The following is a 21,396-nucleotide window of genomic DNA, read 5'->3' on the forward strand; positions in this document are numbered from 1 at the left end:
ACTTGGCCGTGGCCCGCCTGCGGCGGCGCTTCTCCTCCCGGCTCAGCTGCTGCGGGTGTGGGTAGAGCGCGGCACGGCTGCCGCCTTTGACGTCGCCCTCGGCCTCCTCCACCGGTTCCAGGTCCGACACGCTGCCCAGCACCTTGGCGTCCGCACCTCCCAGCGACTCCGGGTCCGAGTGCGCCGAGCTGGGGTGATCCGAGTCGGCGGCTTGGTCCGGACTCAGCATCATTTTGGAGGCTGAAGGGGAGTTAGAAAATCAGTCAATAAAGGGAATCGGGATCTTCTTTTGCTATAAAGGATGGAAGACAGATGCCTGCCACGCCGGCCCTCCAGGCGGTCGCACATCCCGGGCCCCCTCCCCACAGCAGGCCCACGCGCAAGGAGGGATTACGCGCGGAAGAGCCGAGTAGCGGGTCGGAGGCGCAGGAGCTGGCGAGGTCCCTCCGTGGCCTAGGCCACATCCCGGACGATACTTCTGCCCACAAGAGGCCAAGACTGGCCTGTGGCCCTGGGGCTGTGGAATGACCTCAGGCCTTGAGCGCGGTGGGGTTTTGTGCCTCCTCTGGCCTACCATCAACTGCGCTACATCGCCTCCCTCGCTTCGTCCCCTTTCCAGACAAACGAATGATTGGAAACGATGAATACACCTAGGTTTTAATGGCACGGGGAAACGTGGTTGCTTCCCGTCCTGAGGGTCTGGAGCAGAGCAGCTGCAAAGCCGCCGCGCCCGAGGTCCTGGTGCTGCACGGGGGGCGCACTGCTCTGGGGTACAGGCTGCATGGGACCCCTATCCCTGAGTTCAGGCTGATAGCAGGCTGCCCGGGGCTTCCTGGTAACCCTCACCCTCCTCCGAAATACTAAAGAAAAACGTGTAGGCTCTTTTCAAAAGAAAATTGACTCCTATGCCCTCGCACGCTCCGGGTGCACCATCTGTCATGCAGACAGCCACACACATAGGGGACCTAGGGACGCAGCGATGTGAGATAACACAATGCCCGGCAGTCTGCCGACCACCTCACGGGGAAAATGCTGGCGGTCACGTCGCTTTAGGAGGAGAGGCTGGAGAGGGATGGGGAAAGCCAGGGACTGTGGCGGGGCGGGCGGACAGTTGAGTGATGCCTGGGCGCCAAGGGCATCTACGCGGCAAAGTTGGGCGCTCCCGGAACTGATGATCCCCGACGCGCAACTGTCCACGGGAGGCCTGGCCAAGGCCCAGAGTCTGTGTTTAGCGGTCTTCTGATGATGGCCTCCCTGAAAAGCCACCGAGCCCGGACCACTGGAGAAAGACCCCGGCCTGCGCGTCTTCTGGGAGGGGGCCCGCTCTGAACCGCTGGGCTTCGGGGAAATTTGGGCTTCAAGAAAGGGGTCAGCTGGAAGGGAAAGGCTCCCGCACCAGCTGCGTGCACAGCCCGCTGGTGAACCGGAGGGGCAACCCGGCTGCGAACACTTGGTCCCCGCGTGTGCCTCCCAAGAGACTCTCCACGCGCGAGAAAATCGCGAATGCAAGATGTAGGAGGGCTTGCTTCTAGAGAAACAAAGCGGGGGATGTAGGATCTGCTCCCAGCACCGCGCTTGCCTCTGAGCGAATCGGGCTCCAAAACAGCTTTCGTTTCCGTGCAAGGAAAACAGATCCTCTAAGGCGAAATAAAAACAAATGTTCCAGGTGAACTACATTTTAGTCCCTATGGGTTTTTCTCGGCTACCTTTATAAGTAAAATAACTTGCATTTACACAGTCGGCTTGAAAGGGCAAAAATATATCTGGCGAGCAATAGAACATCACAATAAGCCACGACATAGTTGTAGTTCGCATAAAAAGTTCCTGGGTTCCCCTCAAAACATGTTAAATTCTCCTCCAGGCATATTTGAAATATTCATAAATACTATGTCGTGTATGCATTTTATTTCTTTAACTCCGGACTGAAATAAATGCAATATGAATGAACTTAGTTTTAAGCTGGAAAAAAAAATGTAAAGGAGTCTTACCTTGCAAAAGCCCTTTCGATAATCTTTTCTCCAATCTTTTAGAGTTAAAATTCCAGGGAATAGCGAGGGGGGATTTCCGGAAAATATTAAAAGCAGCAAATGTTTATTACATTCAAAAATGCAGGAGCAGTTGCCACCTCGCCGGTGCCCACATCGAGGAACGGTATCTCAGAATGTGGGTGACATGAATGATTGTTCACTTAGTTGATAGATCAAAAAATGCCTTTTCCTTTTAATTGTTCTCAAACATTTTGAAAAACTCGTTGTTGATTTTTTTCTAAACGATGTGTTGAAAAGTCTCCTGCTTTTCTCCTCTTCTAGGGCTCTATAAATAACAAAAGAGATGCAGAGATAAACACAATCACATCAAAGGGTTGATTCCTCCACTTTCTAATAGCGGAATAATCAATAAGAAAGATGGTTAAGATAAGATTCTGCCCCGGAAGGATCCTTTCCTTCCCTTAATAGGGCTGAGCAGAAACTGGGAAGTGCAGGGCAGAGCTGAGATCTTGCTCAGAAGTGATTTTTTTTTTTCTAGATAAGGCTTTGTTCAGCTGATGTCTCCCCAGTTCCCAGGAACACAATACTGTAACTCGGAGCTAAGGTCGCCTCTTCTTCATCCCTCATTTACTTGTATGTTTTATAAAAAGGCACCTATTTTCCAGTTTCAAAGTCTTTCAAAGCTTGGTTACACCCACCGCCCCACCCCCTCCTCTCTTTACCTTGTAGCAAAATATATATAGTCAGTGGCTTGGAGATGCTTGGAGAAAGGTTGGTGAAAAGTGAACGTCTCCTGGAGTAACAGTGACAGAGAAGCAGAGAAAGACAGGAAGAGGGTGGAGAGCCAGAGCAAAGAGGCAGAGATGCATGTGTGGCTTCTTGGCTCTCCTGGTACCAATTGACTCAGCCTGGAGATGGTGGAAGAGATAAAGGCTTAAGAAGGGGGATGGAATTTTTTTTCCCTCTAAATTGATATTTAATGGGAAATCCTATTGGACAGAAACCTGGACACGAGTCACTTAATTGGACTTGACATCTGTCACAGTGTGGGAGTTTTCACAGCCCAAATATTTTAGCAGATCAGATTCCCACTGAATCTGTGCCATAAAATATAACAGTTGAAAGCAGTCCATGATAGAAACCATAGCCTTTAAACAGAATCTCTAGCCATAATCAGGGTATTTCTTATTTTCAGATTATCAGTGCAGTAGGTAAGTGCAATTAAAAATATCCCGACTATGGAAAAAAATTCTCTGGCGTATTATAAACCCAGCATCTTTCCTTCATGTTTAGAGAAATATTTGTGCCCAACATGTGGAAATATATGTTATATAAGATACTACAATTAACATGAAGTATTCAGATATGCAATTAATATTTATTAAAGAGTATTTGCATTTTGAAAGACATTTCAACAAGGTTTGATTAAGCATATTGATATTTTTGAGAGATATCTTGCTATGAATCAAACATCAATAGATGAATTTTAAAATACATCTTAAAATAGAATAAATCATTGGTGGAACTAGGAACAGAATTTAAGTAGTCAGGGACCACTATATGAAACAATTCTACTTTCCTGATAGTGTTTGTTTTTCTCTTCATCCACTCATTCATTCAACTTAAATATGACATGCTACATGTGTAGATTATTGCACCTTATTCTTTCCCATCTTAACATGTGAATACATTTAGCAGTGTAGCAGTGCACTGGGCTAGGATGTAAACACTTACAAATCACCAGTGTATTTCAGTACATAATGCCTGTGCCTTGTACAACCCCATTGCCCTGAATTTATACGCTTTATAACGGATTCAGTTATTTTGCCACTTAATAGAGATAATGTTGGTGACCATTAATTACATATTATTTGCTATCAATTACATTTTGTCAATTACTCCATTGATTAGGTATCATCTGTGCTCATTTTAGCTCTTTTGATTGGTTCATCTTAAAAGAAATAAGTATTATAGCCTTGATGTCCGCATTCTTAATTCCTGGAGGAATTGTAGAGAGGAGTTTTCACTTTAACTCCTTTATCAGATTTGCCTTAAAAACAGATTTTATTAGCAGTGGGGAGGTCATTGAACAGCCTACCCCTGAGAATGACCCTCTGGGGTCCTCATGGCTGCCACAGCACTATTTGCCTTTGCTGACACATTTACTTCTCTGGGGGGATACCTGGACCAGAATGAGGCTGGAATAGGACGGAAGAAAGAGTGCCTCCAAGGAATAGGGGCACTGACACAGTTCAGCCTTGCCTTTCCGCTCAGCCCTAGCACAGGAGTGTGTATTTAAGATATCCCCAGGACATCTAAGTGGAGACAAAAGGCAGCCTCATGTGGGTAGCAATGGAAACAGGTAAGTGGATAAACTCCCCAAGGTAGTGAAGATGAAGATAGAAAGGAAATTTCCCAATCTGGTTAGGAGCAGCCAACACTAAGCACTTCCTTAAAACCAGAAATGTGCACACAGATGCACACCCATAGATGCCTGTACCTCCTCACCCCCAGTACTCATACAAGTTTGCTGGCTCTATTGGAGGGCTACACATCCAGAATGATGGACTGAAAAACCTGATGGGTTTAATCATCTTAGCTCATGACGGGGCAGCTGCTGGAGCAGGATGGGACCCATGTCCCTGGTTCCTCTGGTCTTGGGGAGTGGGTGTAGAGGGTGCACATATAAGGCTGGTCCAATTCTGCTATGCTGTGTGTGAATCCAGACAAATTCTCTTTCATGTTCAGGCTTATTTATTACACACTGTTAAGCCAGCATATTTATAATTAATGCTTACATTATTAAACCTCTGTAGGTACATATTCAGATCTATACACAGACACACCTAGACTCATTGTCATTGAGACAAACATGGACTCCCACACACACACACATGCATTCTGTCTTCCAGGAAAGCCTCCCCCTCCCCCACCACCATTGCCTTTTTGAAGACCTCCCTGGCACAGATGGCCCCTTTTTCTGTGCTCCATAAGCCTTTCTTTCACATCTCCCTTTGAGACTACATATTATGTACAGTGAATCTTGGTTTCCATTCCTGTCTCTCCAGTAGGCTGTGAGGCTTCCAGAAAAGGTCTGTTGCTTCTTTCCCCAGCTCTGACCTCAGAATTGACACACTATAAGTACTCAATTCATTTGTGGTAGTTGGCTACTGCATGTAGAAGCTGTGGACATTTGCAACATAGAAACACTTCCACCAAAAAGCACCCATGGTCCCAGTTGTATCTTTTTCTTTCCTATGAAAGCAAGGATAATAACCCTGCCCTTCTCCCTGCACAGGCTTGTAGTAAGTCTCAATGTATGCGAAAACATTTAACAAAACCATGCAAATAAAGATATTATGAAATATAAGAGTAATATTTAATACTATTATTAAACCTACAGGTGATGATCTAGGGAGCTGTATTTTCTTTTTCTGTCACATGCTAGCCGTGTGAACTTAGGCTAGCTATGTTATTCAGCCTTTTCCTGGGCCTCAGTTTCCTAATCTGAAGAATGAGAAAAATGAAAATATAGGATGTTACATTATGTTGTTATGTCATCTATTTTTTTTTTCCCAAAGTGAAGTAGGCAATATATGCATAGCCCTTAAACTGATGCCGAAAACTCATGCTTGGTGTATGTTGGCTATAAATATTAAATGTTACTAATAATATTGTTGTTGTTTGTCAATATAAGTACATATTGAACACCAGATATATATTTACATAGAAAATATAATGTGTCCAGATATACCTGTCAGATCGTGTGTGTGTGTGTGTGTGTATGTGTGTGTGTGTGTGTGTGTATCTGTAGCTCTGGTGGCTAGCTGGCCTTTAATGAATACTGTCCAGGTGTCAAACAATAGGTTTAGGGACTCACACATGAACTCATTTCATCTTCACCACAGACCTATGATACAGGTTCTGTTACTGTCCCCATTTTGCATACAAAGAAACTGGGACATGGAAAAGAATGGTAATCCATTCAAGGTCACATAGCTAATAAATCATGGGGCCAAAATTCAGACTCAGGTGATCTAAATTTGGAAATTGTATTTCAACCACTATATACTGCTTCTGTGATCATTGTGTCCTATACAAATATACTCATGCAGAATTATTCACCAAGTAAAATGTGCATGCTAAGGAAGAAATACACATTCACACAAACATAGATGAATTGCCACCTTTTGCATTTGGGGGGAGGTCAGTGAGTTAATAGTTTTAAATACTGTCCATATAAAATTGTGCCAGATAAAGTTGGACTACCAAGATTTTATAATCAATTCTATTAGCTGTTTCCAATTTATTTTCTTAAATATTGCACCCCATCAATAAAAAGCTTTGAGCAGGCGTATCCAGTGTGTGCATAAGTATACATACATACATATGTGTGTGTGTGTATGTACTACTTTGCTAGAATATTATATAATTTTAAGTGTACAAAACATATTAAAGCAATAATAAACATAAAATAAGGATTTATGAGATAGTTACTTTTATTTATTAACAGTACAAAAACCTAGTAACGATACACCATATTACTGGTAATATATGTTTTATGATAGCAATAGGCTTCATTTGTCATGGAGGTGGTGTGGGAAATTGAACCCAGAGCCTGTTGCAGCAGGGCCAGGGCTCTACCATTGAGATAAGTTTCCAGCCCCTTTCATTTTGTTAAAGTCATTGTTTAACCCTTTGTGAAAACATGATTTGATGGTCTTGTTTTTCAGCTCAATTTATTTAGAACCTGTTTTTTATGGCCTAGAGAGCAGAGCAAAATGTAACACAAAAATTCAATGTTATCACAAAAAATGATAAATATGTGCGTTGATGAATATTTAATTCTACAATGTGTTTATGTGTGTATACACACATTTATAATATACATCATGTTATATACTATAAATGTATATATTTTCATTTTTCAATTAAAAACAAAACCAATCAAAAAGAAACAACCAAATGGTTAACCAGAACATGATACAATTGATTATCTGGCAATAAAGACAAGCAAAAAAATATAATAAAGTATTAATACATACAGCAACATGAATGAAAGAATCCAGACCTAAGAGAATACATACTGCAATATTACATTCCTAGGAAAAAGCCCCAAACAGGCAAACCAGTAGCAACAGAGAGGAGATAACTGGCTGCAGAGGGCCAGTGCAGGAGTGTGGGGGGATGACTCCTCATGGACAGTTTTAGCTGAGATGATGTGACAATATGTTCTGAAATTAAACTTTGGTGATAATGTTACAACTCTTTAAATGCACTAAAAAAACCACATTGAGTTGTGCTGTTCAACTCTGGTATGCCAATTGTAGTTCAATAAGGCTCCTAGAACATCAGCAGGCTGAGCAAGTCATGTTTATACCACAATCTAGTTATGCTGTATTATCTCTTTACTCTTTTATCTATTAAATAGTTTTCTTTATTGTCATTTTTTTTTGTATTTGATTTTAAGTGATGAGGGTGTTCACTATTTTGTTTATTTATTTATTTTGTTTCCCTTTTGAGTTTACTTTCTTTAAGGGAAGAGACTACTATTAGGACTAAGACCATTGAAAACTTGATCAGTGCAGGAGCCAATACAATTGGAGTGTGAAGACAGACAAGGACATCTCCTAGTTCCTTCTGTAATTGTCTGTGGTTTACTTCTAATGCTGCCAGGCTGATATCGTCAAGGAGATGACCATTCCCCACCTTTAAAAATTCAGTAAAATTCCAGTTTATTTTATGTAAGCCAAACAGTTCAAAGGTTCCAATAGAAATTCCTTACTGTGTTGACAACATTATGATTCTCATTTTCCCCTCTTATTTGCCAATATGTCAAAGCTTTGTTGAAATTTGAATATCAAGTTTCCTTTGAATCTGATTATTGTTTTCACAAATGGGTTTAAAATTCCTGAAGCTCTTGATTTGAAAATCTTTTTAACAGTTTGAAAATTTATGTTTCCAAGTGTCTAAAGTGTTCAGGTATAAAAGATGTTAATGAATGGTACATTTCCATTACTTTGAGCAGCAAAAAAAAAAAAAAAAAAAAACCCACATAACAATAGAAAAAATTCCAAGTATCTCTTCAACATGTCTTCTTTCGAAAAAATAAATCATAGTACAAATTTCTTTTTATACAGCTGCCAGTTAAGTCATTTGAAATATATACTTAATGACACACATTGAGTGTGTGCTCATTTAAAAACATCTGCTGGTATCCACAGTGTCACCGAATACATAATTTTAGAACACTTAGCTTCAAGGTGAACAACTCTTCAAGTACTTTACCACTTATTACAGCATTTTTCTTTGTAGGAAAAGTATAATCTTTTTCATTTATTGCCAAGTCTCAATATATAGTAAATAAGCCTTATAATAATAAAGTCTTTTATTTAGAAAGCACACTACAGGTTTCAAAGTACTTTTATATCTATTAGCTTGGCATTTCCAAACTTATTTGACCTTGAGATATTGACAATATCACCTATGGGTATAATAGAAAAATATGAGATATAAAGAATACATAGATTAATGTAAGTAGCAAAAATGATCTCATAGATTAAACAATTTCCAGAAAATAATTAAAACTATACAGAACACTCATGAAACATACTTTGGGAAACTGCTATTTCAAAATGTTTTGAAATTGCTTAAAATGTTTTGAGACTTGAGATGTCTTTATTTACAAGTTAGAATTGCTCAACTACGTGTATGTTTTGAGTCAATTGCATGAGATTTTTAGCACAGTAGAACATAGGCACAGCAAATTTTACAATGTTCCTTATGAAAAGTATATTATTTTTCTCATTATTGTTTTCAAATTACTAAATGAAATTTTTGCAACAAAAAATTATAGAGAACACATTGTAGAACATTGAATTTATCTATTTCTTTCATTCTGATGTTCCTTTCCAGAATTTTTCCATACCTTTTTTATATTCATGGCATATTATCAATTAATTTTTTATTTGGCAATATTATTCAGAAAATTCTAATTATTTAATTCATAATTCTCATTTTAATGGTTAGTTTTTAAGAATTTGACAAGCTAGAGTTTAATCTTTGCCTTGTTAATTGTTGGGCAGTTAGATGATGTTCAGAACAAATATATCAGAGAATATCTATTTGTATGTAGCTGTTTCCTTTAAATTTAAAATGCCAAACAAGCAACATGAGGACAGGGTGGCATGTTACTTTAGGCTAGTCTTTGTATTTCCAACCCCTAAATCAGTGTATCAGAGGTGCTCAGTAATTAAAACAAATTAATTTCTTTTAAAAAAATGACTAAGTCTATTATATTTTAAAGGACTTTTTTTTTTTTTAGTTGCTGAAGTTGTTCAAAAACTTGCAATCCTCCTGCCTCAGCCTCCCTAGTCACTGGGATTACAGGGATGCACCACCATGCCCAGCAAAAGACTCTTACTTTAAAACTAACTATGCAGTATATCCCAGACATTTTTGCTTCAAAATCCTTATGCAAATTCTGGACAGGAATTATTTGCTAAATAAATTTTGTTTGTAGTGGTATCTCTGCCCACAGACCATTTTTATGTTTATTTGAATCAAAAAGCCTTTTCCTCAGTGGTTATGCCTGCACAATTTTTCTATAAATCATTCCTTGTATTAAAGATCATCTCATTTGTGAAAATATCTCTTCCCATACATTTTCCCATTAATGCCCCTTATAAATAGTTCTTTATGGTATTTCATTACTGAAATAGAATCTATAAATTACCATGGGCTGAAACAGGGTAGAAATTGCTGCTGTTTTTTTTCATCCAAATAAATAACAAATCTCATGATCCAACACTACAAAGTATTTTTAACACTTGTTTCTTCAAATCCTCCACAGTGGTCAGCAATGTTTCTCAGGTGTATATCAATGGAACTTGCCAATACGGGGAAACATTTTTGTTACCTTATTGGTTTCTGCGTATTACTGTAGCTGTTTCCCCAAGAGGTTGGCTTTTGCTATAAAATTAAACCTCCAAAAAGGCTTCTAAACATTTATCTTTATACCTAGAGAAATATTTAAAATACCGGATTGAGCGTAGTGTGATTTTAAACGTCACTAAAAAACTTTTGCTTTCGTATTTTGGATGCATACATTTTAGGGTCAGTTCATTAAAGTATGGTTTATATTCAGTAAAATTCACCCTTCAAAGGTATTCTATTGTATGAATCAGACAAACTATGCAATTAATATATAACCAACATCGTCAAAATACAGAATATTTCTATCACCCTGTACCTCTTGGTAGCCAATCCTTTATTCAAGCTCAACCTCAGACAACTAGTGATCTGATTTCTGTTCTGATGGTTTTTCTTTTTCCAGAATGCCAACCAATCACTCAATCAATAAAACAAACAGTATGTAGACTTTTGAATCTGGGCTTTTTAATGTAAGCATAAATTTTTAAAAAATATTCACCCATGTTATTATATGTATCAGTAGTCAGTTGTTACATGTATCAATACAAATGTTGCAAAAATTTTATACCCATTTACAAATTAGTAGGCTTTAGGTGGTTTCTGAATTTTTGGATGTTAACAACATGGGTAATAAATCTGGTACATCTACAGGTTTTCATGAGGTCATGTAAAGTCAGTACTCCTGGGTAAATAAGAGTGAGATTGTTATATTTACCTTATAGTGAGTGTTTGACTCTAGGAGGAACTGCTAGACTGCTCTACAATGTAGCTGTACCATTTTGCTTTCCCACTAGAAACCTCAAGTACGTCCACGTTTTCACTAGCATCTGTTATTGTTAGCTTTAAAAATTATTTTAAGCCATTCTAATAGGTGCCGAGTTCTCTCGTTGTGATTTTATTTTGTATTTACTCCCTCATATAGCTTTACTGATACACACACACACACACACAAAACTGCATGTATATGAAGGGCACAATATAGTTAATTTTGATACATGTACACAACCTTGAAGACATCACCACAATCAAGATGGTAAACATACTCATCATACTCTTTGTGATCCATTCTCCTCATGCATCCTGTTTCTTACCCCAGAGGAAACTTCTAATCAATGTTCTGTCTCTAGACATTGTTTTGTCACTAGCAATTGTTGATTCTATAAATAGAATCATACAATATTTTCTTTTTTTGTTTACTTTCTTTTTAATCAGTTATAACTTTGAGATTCACCCATACAGTTGCTCATTTTTATTGCTGAGTAGTATTCGTTTTATCTTTTCAGTATTCCTCATTTTATTGTATAGATCAGGTGTCTATATGACAATGCATTCCTCTGTCTAAAGAACATCTTTTTAACATTTATTCCAGAGTAAGTTGACGGGTATTAAAATAGAATTCTTTCAGCTATTGTTCTTAAAATGCTTTTTTTTTTTTAAACTTCAGAAAAATTTGCTCTGGGTATAAAATTCTGAGTGATAAAGGTTTTTTGTTTGTTTGTTTGTTTTTGTTTTTTACTTTTTCTTTCAGTACCTGAAAGATGTTGCTGCATTTCTTTTGGACTTATATAGTTTCTGGTCAGAATCTACTCTTATCTTTGTTCTTCTGTACACACCGAGTTCCTTCCTCCCTCTTCCAACTGCCTCTTCAATTTTTTTTTTTTTTTTACATTTTCAGTAGAGTGACTGTGACATCGAACGTGGAATTTGAACTTCAATCCTCCATTTCTGCTGTCAAGTGAGACTGGAGTTTCTCTGCTTCTGCAGGAGGGTGGGGTCTGCATAAGGCTGCAGCTCTTAATGGTGGGCTGTGCCGTCCAGTGTTTCAGCAGACCCCAGCAGCTCACCGCCAATTTCTTCTTTCTGGGTTCTCATCTCATGAATTAAAAAAATGAAATCCAGAAAACAGGGGGAGTGCGTATAAATGAAATTTATTCAAATGTGCATAGAAACAGAACTCCTGTCCAATGCAGTTGATCGCAGCAGCTTGGGAGGCAAAAGCAGGAGGATCTTGAGTTCAAAGTCAGCCTCAGCAATTTTTTTAGTGAGGTTCTAAGCAACTCACTGAGCCCCTGTCTCTAAATAAAATATAAAAAATGGATGCAAATGTGGTTCAAGGGTTCAATCCTGGGTATAGGAAGGAAGGAAAGAAGGGAGGAAGGAAAGGAGGGAGGGGAAAAGAAAAGAAAAAGAACTCTTACAGAGCAAAAGGGACCCCAAGAAGAGTTGCCATCTGAGTGTGCTAGTCTAGGGGTTTATGTAGCACTTGGGTCAACGCTAATTGGCTCAAACTTATGCTAATCAGGATTTGAAAAAAAAATTACCAATGCTCTGTGTCCAAAATTATGTTAATTAGAGTTTGGAAAAGTACTAACTGCTACTGGTTAGCCCTGAATCCCATTTCAGTTTGCCTTACTTCCATTTTCTCCCCACTTCTCCAGAAGCTGGAGGTTGGAGTCAGTGAATCGCGCATGCTCAGTAGCACTGCATGGATTGTGCATCTTCGGTGGGCATCCACACCCTGTACAGGCTGGGCTACCATGGGGTGACAGGTTGGCTTGCCCCAGCTCACCTCTGCAGGCCAGCACCGTGCCTCAGGCCCACGCTGGTATGGTGGGCTCCCCAAGGCAGCGGACCAGCCACCACTGTGCTGCTGCTCAGTAGAGACCGGTGAGCTGGCTGCACCGGCTTGGTGGCCAGGCAGCCATGTCAACCTGTATACCTGTGTGTAATGTTTTTCTTTGTTCATTTGTTGTATCTCCTCATTGAGGTCATCTGACCTTGGATTTATTATTTTTGGAAAATTCTTGGCCATTGTTTCTTCAAATATTTCTTCTGCCCCTTTCCCTTTCTCCTATCCTTCTGGAACTCCATATATTGTCATCTTTGCTACTGCCACAGATTTCTTGAATGCTCCCTTCTGGTCTTATTCCTTCACTATTCTTTCCTTTTGTTTTTATTTGTGTAATTATTTTTGAAAGATCTTCAATTTGATTAACACCTTCATCGGGGTTCAGTCTACTTAACAAGTATGTCAAAAGCATTTTTCTTCTACGATATTGGGTTTTTAATATCAGGCACGTCCATCTTTCCCGTGAACTTCCCTATTTGTTTATGCATGCTTTCTACCTTTCTTACTATATTCTTTCACACTTTAAGCTTAGTCCTTCTAAAGTCCCTGTCTGCTTATTCCAACATCTAGGAATCACCGGGGCCCCATCTCCCCAGTAGTGCCACTCTGTGGACCAAACTTTCAATCACAAAACACTCTTGAGGAATACTCAGAACCACACCCAAACCACAGAATGTAGAGACTGGGGTAAATAATTTTCATGGGAAGGGACCATGACTCTTCTTTTATAAGGAGGTTAGTAATGTGCAGAGTTCACTTAACCTAGTTAGGAGTTGAATTGGGTTGGGGTTTTGTTGTTCCTGTAGTTACCAGTAGTGTACCCACCAAAGGCTCCACGTACTTCACTGATAGATGGTGCTTATGAAGAGCCCCACCATCAGCTGCCCCACATGCCTGTACCACAGGATAGGTCTCTTGCCACAGGCTTGCCTCCTCCCCAGCCTCAGCCTGCTGTTGCTTGTTCTTTGTGCCAGGCTTGTGTTGGAGGAAGAGGATTTCTCTGCTCTTCTGGACCAGTCTAAGTTTTAGGGAGGGCCTCTGTGCTTAGGCCTCTCTCTGGGCATTCTTGCTTCTTCTCCTTGTGCAGCCAAGTTCTGCCCTATCTTTGTGGTTGACCTAGGGCAGGAGTTCTCCTTCCCTTCCCCAAAGATGGGAAAACTGCATGATGTTAGTTTAAGATCCTAGACCGCAAATGATTTTGTACTTCTCCCCAGAGATTGTCTCTTCTTATGCCCTTTCTTCCTCCCCTGGATGCATCTTTTCTTGTGCTTTGGATAACAGTCCTTGCTGTCCCTCTCCCAGAAGCACAAAGCTTTTGCTTCACAAGAGAGAAGCAAATGGTGTTTGGGGTCTGACCCCCTAAGCCTCCTAGTTACCCTTGTACACCTGCTCTGTCCCCAGAGCACTCAGGAGAGGTCCCCGGACAGCAGCCTGTGAATGAGTATGAACTCCCTTGGTGGGCCCTCACGATTCCGGACTGACACACCAGCTCACACTCAACCTCTAGCAGTTCCTTTACAACACAGGTGATTTCTTCTTCCCCACATGAACTGTGGCCTGCAATGGGTGAGAGAGTTTATGTCTTTCATTTCCCCCTTGGAAGGGCTTGAATCCCTTTGGAACTCAGGTCATTGCATTGTCTTTTGACCTCTGCTCTTCAACAGGTTTATTACAAGTCACAGTTTTTTTTTTGTTTTTTTTTGGTCTGGACTTTTCTCATGATTAAAATGGGAGCAACATTCTTTGGAGCTTCCTGTATCCTAAATAGGAAACAAAACAAAACGAAACACCTCACATTTAATTATCTAAAGTTTTGGTATTATGGTATTGAACTATCATTAGGTGTATCTCAAGGTGAAAGATACACTTAGGTTGAATTTCATTGTTAATTAACGTTCTTGATAGTTTTGAATTTTTGGACAAATTCTTATTAGAGTAATTCTTAAAAAATTAAAATATGGGTGGTAAAGTGTTTTTATTAGGAGAGGAGAGAGTGCTCACTGCCATTTTCTTACTGGTTCCTTGTGCCTGCATTATTAATATTACCCTTAAGTAATGCTATTTAAAATGCATTATTTTTAGGTCACTTGTCTCTTTATGACAGTCAAAAAAAATTTTTTTGTTGTTTATTTTGCAGCACTGCTGGGAACCAAACCCAGGCCCTTGTGCATGTTAGGCAAGTGCTCTACCCCTGAGCTGCATCCCCAGCCCAGCAGGGCTAATTTTCTCAAAGCTGGATAATATCACTGCAGATATTCTTATCCAAGTACACCCCCACTGCAGAACATCATGGGAGGCTGAAAGTGATTAAAGGCCAGTGGTCTCTACTGGCAACTGCTCTGAGTTTGAGTGTTCCACTCTACCTGAGGATCCTTTATAGGACATATGACCTTGTGACACAGACGCCAACTGAGAACCAGGAGCAATCCGCATATTGAATATCTGCAAATCTTAGTCTTTCTCTAGAAAACTTTTCTAGAATATTAGAAATTAGAAATGTTAGAAATTCAAACACTTTCTCTTAGACCTTAAGATCCTCGTTGGTCTGCATACCCCCAGCTTAAGAAACACTGCCCTAGACTGTGAGTTCCTTGAGGGCTGGTCTTGTGTCTCAGTGGCTGTTTGGTTCCGCCCATGCACAGTACAGGCCTGATACTTTGTACACAGGCAACATATATTTACCTGTTGAATAAATGAACCCAAGATCTCCGACTGTAGGAGATCTGTTCATTCACCAAATGGATTGGGTCAATTATGGTGTCAGGTAAGAAAAACAGAACCCTAGAGAAGATGATAGGTAATGACTAAATTTTACCACATTGATGGTGATACCCATTTGATTTTAGAGACGAGAACTAAGTGTAACTTTTGGTCTTAGAGATGTGTACATGGAGAAGGACCACTTGGACTAAGCCTTAACATTGGAGAGCATTGCAGTAGACACAGATAAAAGTGTCTTTTTTAAAAAAAAAAAAATCAAAGAGAACAACATCAGCAAGGTAGAGAGTATGCAGGGTCTGGGTGCATACATTATACTAAGGGGTAAACCGTGGTTCCTATAATCTGACCCCACAAGTAGCATAGGGACCAGGAAGAAGGCCAAGGAATGTGTTCAGTGGATGTGTTCATTGGCCCTGACTGTGGCTGCCTTTCCTGGCCTCCAGCACCTTCCAACTAGTTCAGCAGAGGTCAGTGCACTGGGGCAGCTGCAGAACCAAAGAAGCCAAATAGGATGTATCGCCCCATGGCCTCTTCTCCACTCCACCCCCTAATGTAAAAATGGATCCTTGCTCAGCTGACTTATTTTCAAAGGCAAAAAAGTTAGTGATTAAAATGAGACAAGAGCCATACACAGTATGGAGGAGTTAAAGAAGAGAGTCTTTAGGGGAGAGGTAGAGAAATAAAATGGGTATTTAAAAAGCCCTGCACTAAATACTGATCTAGTGTTTTCACAGCACATTATGGGAGATCACAGGAGGCTCCATTAACCTTGTTTGGGGGTGCAGGGAAGAGGAACAAGGAGGACTGATGCCCAGCAGAGGCAACTTGTGAGAGGAAGAAACAGCTCAGCTGAGCCTTGAATGTTGAGCAGGTGTTATTTAGGTGATAATGGAATCAAGAAGCTACTTTATGCATAAGAAAAAATGCTATTAGATTGAAAAATGTAAGGCAGTACTGTGCTTTTAATAAAGTTTGAGAGTCCCCCAGTGCCCCATGTCTTAAAGGCTTGGTTCTCAAGGTGCAGCAGTTGGGAGGTGGTGGAACCTCCCAAAAGATGGTGGAACCATCTTAAAGGAGGAGCCCGATGGGAGGTTCTTGGGCCACTGGGAACATGACCTTGAAAGAGATTGAAGTAGTTCTCCTGCAGCCTCTTGGTATTTCCAGGAGAGGGTGGTTATAAAAGGAGAGAGCCTGCTCTCCAGCCCCACATCCTGCTCAAGGTGTGATTGCTTCCCCATACACACGCTCCCGCCATTGCCATCTGCCATGTTGTGATACACCCAAGGACAGCGCCCTTGCCAGAGCCTGTTAAGTGCCATTTGGACTTTCAACCTCCAAACCTGTTTTCTTCATAAGTACCTTGTTTTGGGTGTTTTATTATAACGACAAAAAGTCGAGTAACATGGCCAGGTTGTTGGGGGAGATTCGCCTAGCAAGTTAAGCAGGAATCTGTTCATCAGGAATCTTAAACGACACGTTAAAACACTTATATTGAACAGGTGACAAGGTCTGAATGATATGTCATTTGTGTTGTCAATATAAAATCAGACTTGAGGAAAGAAGACCCGCTAGGAAACTGCTGTCATGATGTGGTGGAGAAAAGATACTGACTTAAGACAGAGAAGGAGGGATAGGTACAAAGCACGTAGCAACGGAGACGGAGGCCTTGACTAATGGGATGTGAAACCACAGGAGGACCCATAAGGTCTTCCTCTAAACGGGAAAAGAAGGCGAATTAGAGGCAGTTAAGTGTGGTTTCCAATCTGAGTTGGAGACACCTGTGGGGGCACCCGTCAGGCAACTGAAGATGTGACTTCCAAAGCTTGGAATTCAGGGGAGCAGTGTGGGCTTCTCATTATCCTTGGTGCATGTGTAACGAAGCCCTGAAATGAGATGGGATGGCCCAGAGAATAGTGGGCACAGTTAAAGGACAGTGGAGCAAGGAGAGAGCTCTGCAGTACGTCCACATTCTGGAGCCGGGAAGGAAAGGGGAAAGGAATGGCCCTAGTACTTACCACCCAATGAGCACACGGTCAAGGAATCCAACCAGGAGCCCGATCCCAGCTAATACCCGATGAATCCCTCCAAGAGCCAAGGGCAAATCCCCGAAAGATCAGCAACATTTACAACAGGAGCCCGAGGAGAGAAATTTAAAAAGAGGCAGCAAAATAATGGACCGAGAAGTACAAAGAGGAGTGGGAGAGGGTGGGATCGCAGAGGCCAAGAGGGTCAAGCATTTTAAGAAGGGGGAAATGGTCCTGGTGTCTAAGGCAGCAGAGAATTGCTATCTGCAACCTTCAGTGAAAGGAAGAATGAAAACAGTGGCCTTGGGTTTAGCAGCGTCAAGTTTACTTACTTGTTCGTCTTAATGGTAGCGGTTTCCATGGTAGAAGCAGAGGCCAGATTCTTCTGAGTCCAGGCTGAGTGGGAGAGAGGAAGCAAGATCCCACGGGACTGAGGGAGACTGGAGGAACCTAGGAATGGAGGTTGCTCGAGACTAAAAAGTAAGCTTGGCGAGAGAGTGGGAAGGAGAGGCCTTGTGGTTAGGAAGCAGAGTGCTCCAGGGAGGACTCTCAGCTCCAGGGGAACAGTGACTGGAATCACTGTTGGGAACTTACGCCTGCAATCACAGCAGCGTGGGAGGCTGAGGCAAGAGGATGGAAAGTTCAAAGCCATCCTCAGCCACTTAGTGAGGCCCTGTCTCAAAAAGGACTGGGAATGTGTTTAAGAGCCCCTGGGTTCAACCCACAGGAAAGAAAGAAGGAAGGAAGGAGAGGAGAGAGAGAGAGAGAGAGAGGAGGAAGAAGGAAGGANCTTCTTCTCCTTGTGCAGCCAAGTTCCCGTCATCCCACAGGAGATTGAAGTCACTAGGCTATGGACAGGAAGACTGTGGGGACCCTCGAGTTTTCAGTGCATCAGGAAAGTCCCTAAGTGAGAGGAAAGAGGAGTGGAAAACGGTGGGGCACAGTGGCAACATCCTCAGAGGAGCAGGAATATTTGCCTGGAGGTGGAAGAGTGAGTCCGGAGCAGCCTTGGAAAGAGAGGACCACGACCACCTAAAGGTTTGCAGGGGTTGGTGAATGAGGGACCTGGATGTCTTCAGGGAAGAGACGGGTTTCCCACAGCACCAAGAGCAGTGTGGTTTACATTCACCTACCACCGTGGGAGAGGCCTGAGAGGGGGCGACCCTGGAAGGCAAATCAGACCCAGGAGGGACACAGCCGTCTGGGCTGGGAGCGGGGGAGGCTGGGGCAGGAGGAAGGGTGGAGCCCAGGCAGGGGGTAAGGGTGCTGGGGTTGGGAGCTGGACAAAGGGTTCCTTTCAGGAGGAGGCGATCTGAGTTCCAGAGGTGAAGCCGGATGTGGGACTGAGCCAGGAAGTCCAGACCCTGTGGGAGGGGAAGCTCTGTGACCCGAGGGCCCAGGTTTCACCTGCAGTCCTGGGGCCCTGGCACCATCGAGAAGAAAACGAGTCTCCACCCAAGGCTATTTTGCAGATGACTTAGGTTTTTGAGAGCCAGTTTCATATCTTATATTTTCTTGGTAGAAATTAGCCCAGTTTTTTTTTTATAATCAACTCTGATCAAAAAAATGGGGGGGAAGGTAGAAATCTCCTGCTCAGAGGACCACTGTAAACATGAATTAATTGTTTCATGTTGACCACAGGGCCTTGTATCTGAAAGGAGGCAGGACATAAATCAGTGGGTGACAGTGACTAGGGTCATTGGTATCAACATCAATTATGTTTCATGCCACACATAATAAGTTGATGCTCAAGGGACTTCTGAGATACACCAGTAATAGCTGCTCTGCGGTACTCCTAAATGGTCCCCCAAACACCGCTCCGGGGGTTCTGGGTGCACTGTGTGGTTGTTGTCATTCTTCTGTGTTTCCCCTTTACCCTGCCTCTTCATGTCTGGCTTGCAGCTTCTTCCAATCAGCTTCTGTAACTGCTGAGGTGGAGTCCTGAAGGCAATTGAGCCTCCCCAGTGGACCTCCCACATGGACAGTATGACTGCTACTCCCTGGGTGGAGAACTTTGTGTCTTCTTCCAGAATTAGAACTATGTTCTGCTTGGCCCAGATTCTCTAATTTTATTTACCAATTTAAAAAAAAAAACACGACATATTTGTTTACAAGAAAACAACCTCTGTCATCACGAAGTTCATAGTTCAAAGGTGAAAACAGATACTAAACAAACCAACAAACAAAAAGCATAAGTTAAGAAAAAAATAAGTGAAGAAGACAGAGTGAAGAACTAGAGAACATCAATCCTTTTTTGGAGTGGGGAATAGGCATACAAGGCCTCTTTCCAAAGTGACATTTAGGTGAGTCCCAAAGGATGAATAAAGCCTGCCAGGCAAAGAGGTAGAGCAAGAATGATCCCAGCAAGAAGACAGCATATGTAAAGGCCCTGAGGCAGGGAAGAAATTGGTACTTAGGAGGAACTGAAAGAAAACCAGTCTGGCTAGAGCATAGGAGGGCAACTGAAGCCATGGCATGTACTACCAAAAGTTTGGATTTACTTGGAAATCTGAAGCAGGGCAAGTGTGGGAATGACATGATTTTGGTTTCATATATAATATCATTGTTATAGTTTGAATCTGGAATGTCCCCTAAAGGCTCACGTGTTGAAGGCTTGGTCCCAGATGCAGCAAGGTTGGACTTTTGTGAAGGGATTGGATCAAGAGGGCTCTCATCTCCCCAGTGGATTAATCCATTGATGGATTGATCCATTGATGGTGTTAGTGGGAGGTGGTGGAAACTGTAGGGGGGGAGGCCTAGTTGGAGGAAGAACATCTCTGGGGCTGAACCCTGGAAGGGTATACTTGTCCTGTCCCATCCCGTACCCCCAGCTCCCTGTTTTTGACCACCATGAGGTGAGTGGCTTTGCTTGGTCACACTCGCCTGCCATGATGTTCTGACCAGAAACAATGGTGCCAAGCAACCATGGACTGAAACCCCTAAAATCATAAGCCAAAATAAACCTTTCCTATTTAAGTTGATTTTCTCAGGTATTTTGTCACAGCAACAGAAAGCTGACCATCAAACTACTACAGCTACTGTTTAGTGAATCAATTGGAAAAGGAGAGAGTGAAGGTAAAGCATCAGACACTGGCTGTTGCAATACCCTGAATAAGAGATGATGGTGGACAAGAGCAGTATCATTACACATTAGCAAGTAATCATCACTTACGTCTCTTTGTAATTTCTCAAATTTTTTCAGTGTGAAATAGCTTCACATTTACCAAAAATATAAAAAACAGCAAAAATAATTTCTTTCTACCCTTTACACAGTAGCCTTCAAACATTAACATCCTCCTTAACTACAATTAGCAATGGTGATATCATGTGTTTAAAATGGTACCTGTCATTTTTCTCTTTTGTAAAGTTACTACTTTCTTTCCTATAATTAATGAGCATCTTGTGGGGAGACACTGTGTGACTGTGCAATTATCCTGCTTTTCCTGAACTTTTTTTCTTCCAATTTATGTATGCATTGATGATTCTTGCTTGCAACTATGATTACTGTCGTGTGTGATAGGGGTAGGAGTTAGTTTAGATTGAGTGGCCAAATGTATATGGAATCATGAAATAGAAAATTTTCAAATGTCTAAAGGGTCTTTTTCTATTTCATAATTCTTCATACATTTATTCATTGGTTTTGTGTGTGTGTGTGTGTGTGTGTGTGTGTTATTGGGACTTGAACCCAGGGCCTCTCACATTGGAAACAAACACTCTACTAATTAGTTACATCCCCAGCCCTATTAATTGGAATTCCACTCTATGAAAGAGTTTTCCCTTCTCCTTATTTGTATTTATGTGAGTATGGCTCTGTGAATGGTTTTTTTTTTCTCTAAATTATATTCTACTCTTTCACTGTTGATTTTGTTGCTTACATTTCCAGTTTTGGTCCTTGAAGCTGCTTCTAGTTGACTCCTGTACCCTTTCAATATGTCCTCCTTGTTTTGGGAGCATTTCTTGACTTTCTTGAACCTCAAAATGTTCCAGGATCATCTTGTATTTTCTCTTTCCCATCTCTTCAAATCAGTCATTTTCCATAAATTCCTATTCTCTCTCTCTCTCTCTCTCTCTCTCTCTCTCTCTCTCTCTCTCTCCCTCCCTC

At 41.5% G+C, this 21,396-nt stretch overlaps 2 protein-coding genes across 2 annotated transcripts in view; one reads left to right on the forward strand and one right to left on the reverse strand.

Moving 5' to 3' along the window:
- Nhlh2 (nescient helix-loop-helix 2) overlaps positions 1-232 on the reverse strand; it is a 602-nt gene extending 370 nt beyond the window's left edge. The window contains exon 1 of the mRNA XM_048814598.1: positions 2-232. Within this exon, the coding sequence (XP_048670555.1) occupies positions 2-232 (231 nt within the window). The remainder of the gene's footprint in view (position 1) is intronic.
- A 428-nt stretch (positions 233-660) lies between these two features.
- Positions 661-21,396, forward strand: part of Slc22a15 (solute carrier family 22 member 15) — a 165,008-nt gene continuing 144,272 nt past the window's right edge. The window contains exons 1-3 of the mRNA XM_048814599.1: positions 661-835; positions 1,263-1,512; positions 2,031-2,151. Of these exons, the coding sequence (XP_048670556.1) occupies positions 661-835; positions 1,263-1,512; positions 2,031-2,151 (546 nt within the window). The remainder of the gene's footprint in view (positions 836-1,262; positions 1,513-2,030; positions 2,152-21,396) is intronic.

This window comes from Marmota marmota, unplaced genomic scaffold (genome assembly GCF_001458135.2).
Source record: "Marmota marmota marmota unplaced genomic scaffold, marMar, whole genome shotgun sequence".
Classification (NCBI taxonomy): Eukaryota; Metazoa; Chordata; class Mammalia; order Rodentia; family Sciuridae; genus Marmota; species Marmota marmota.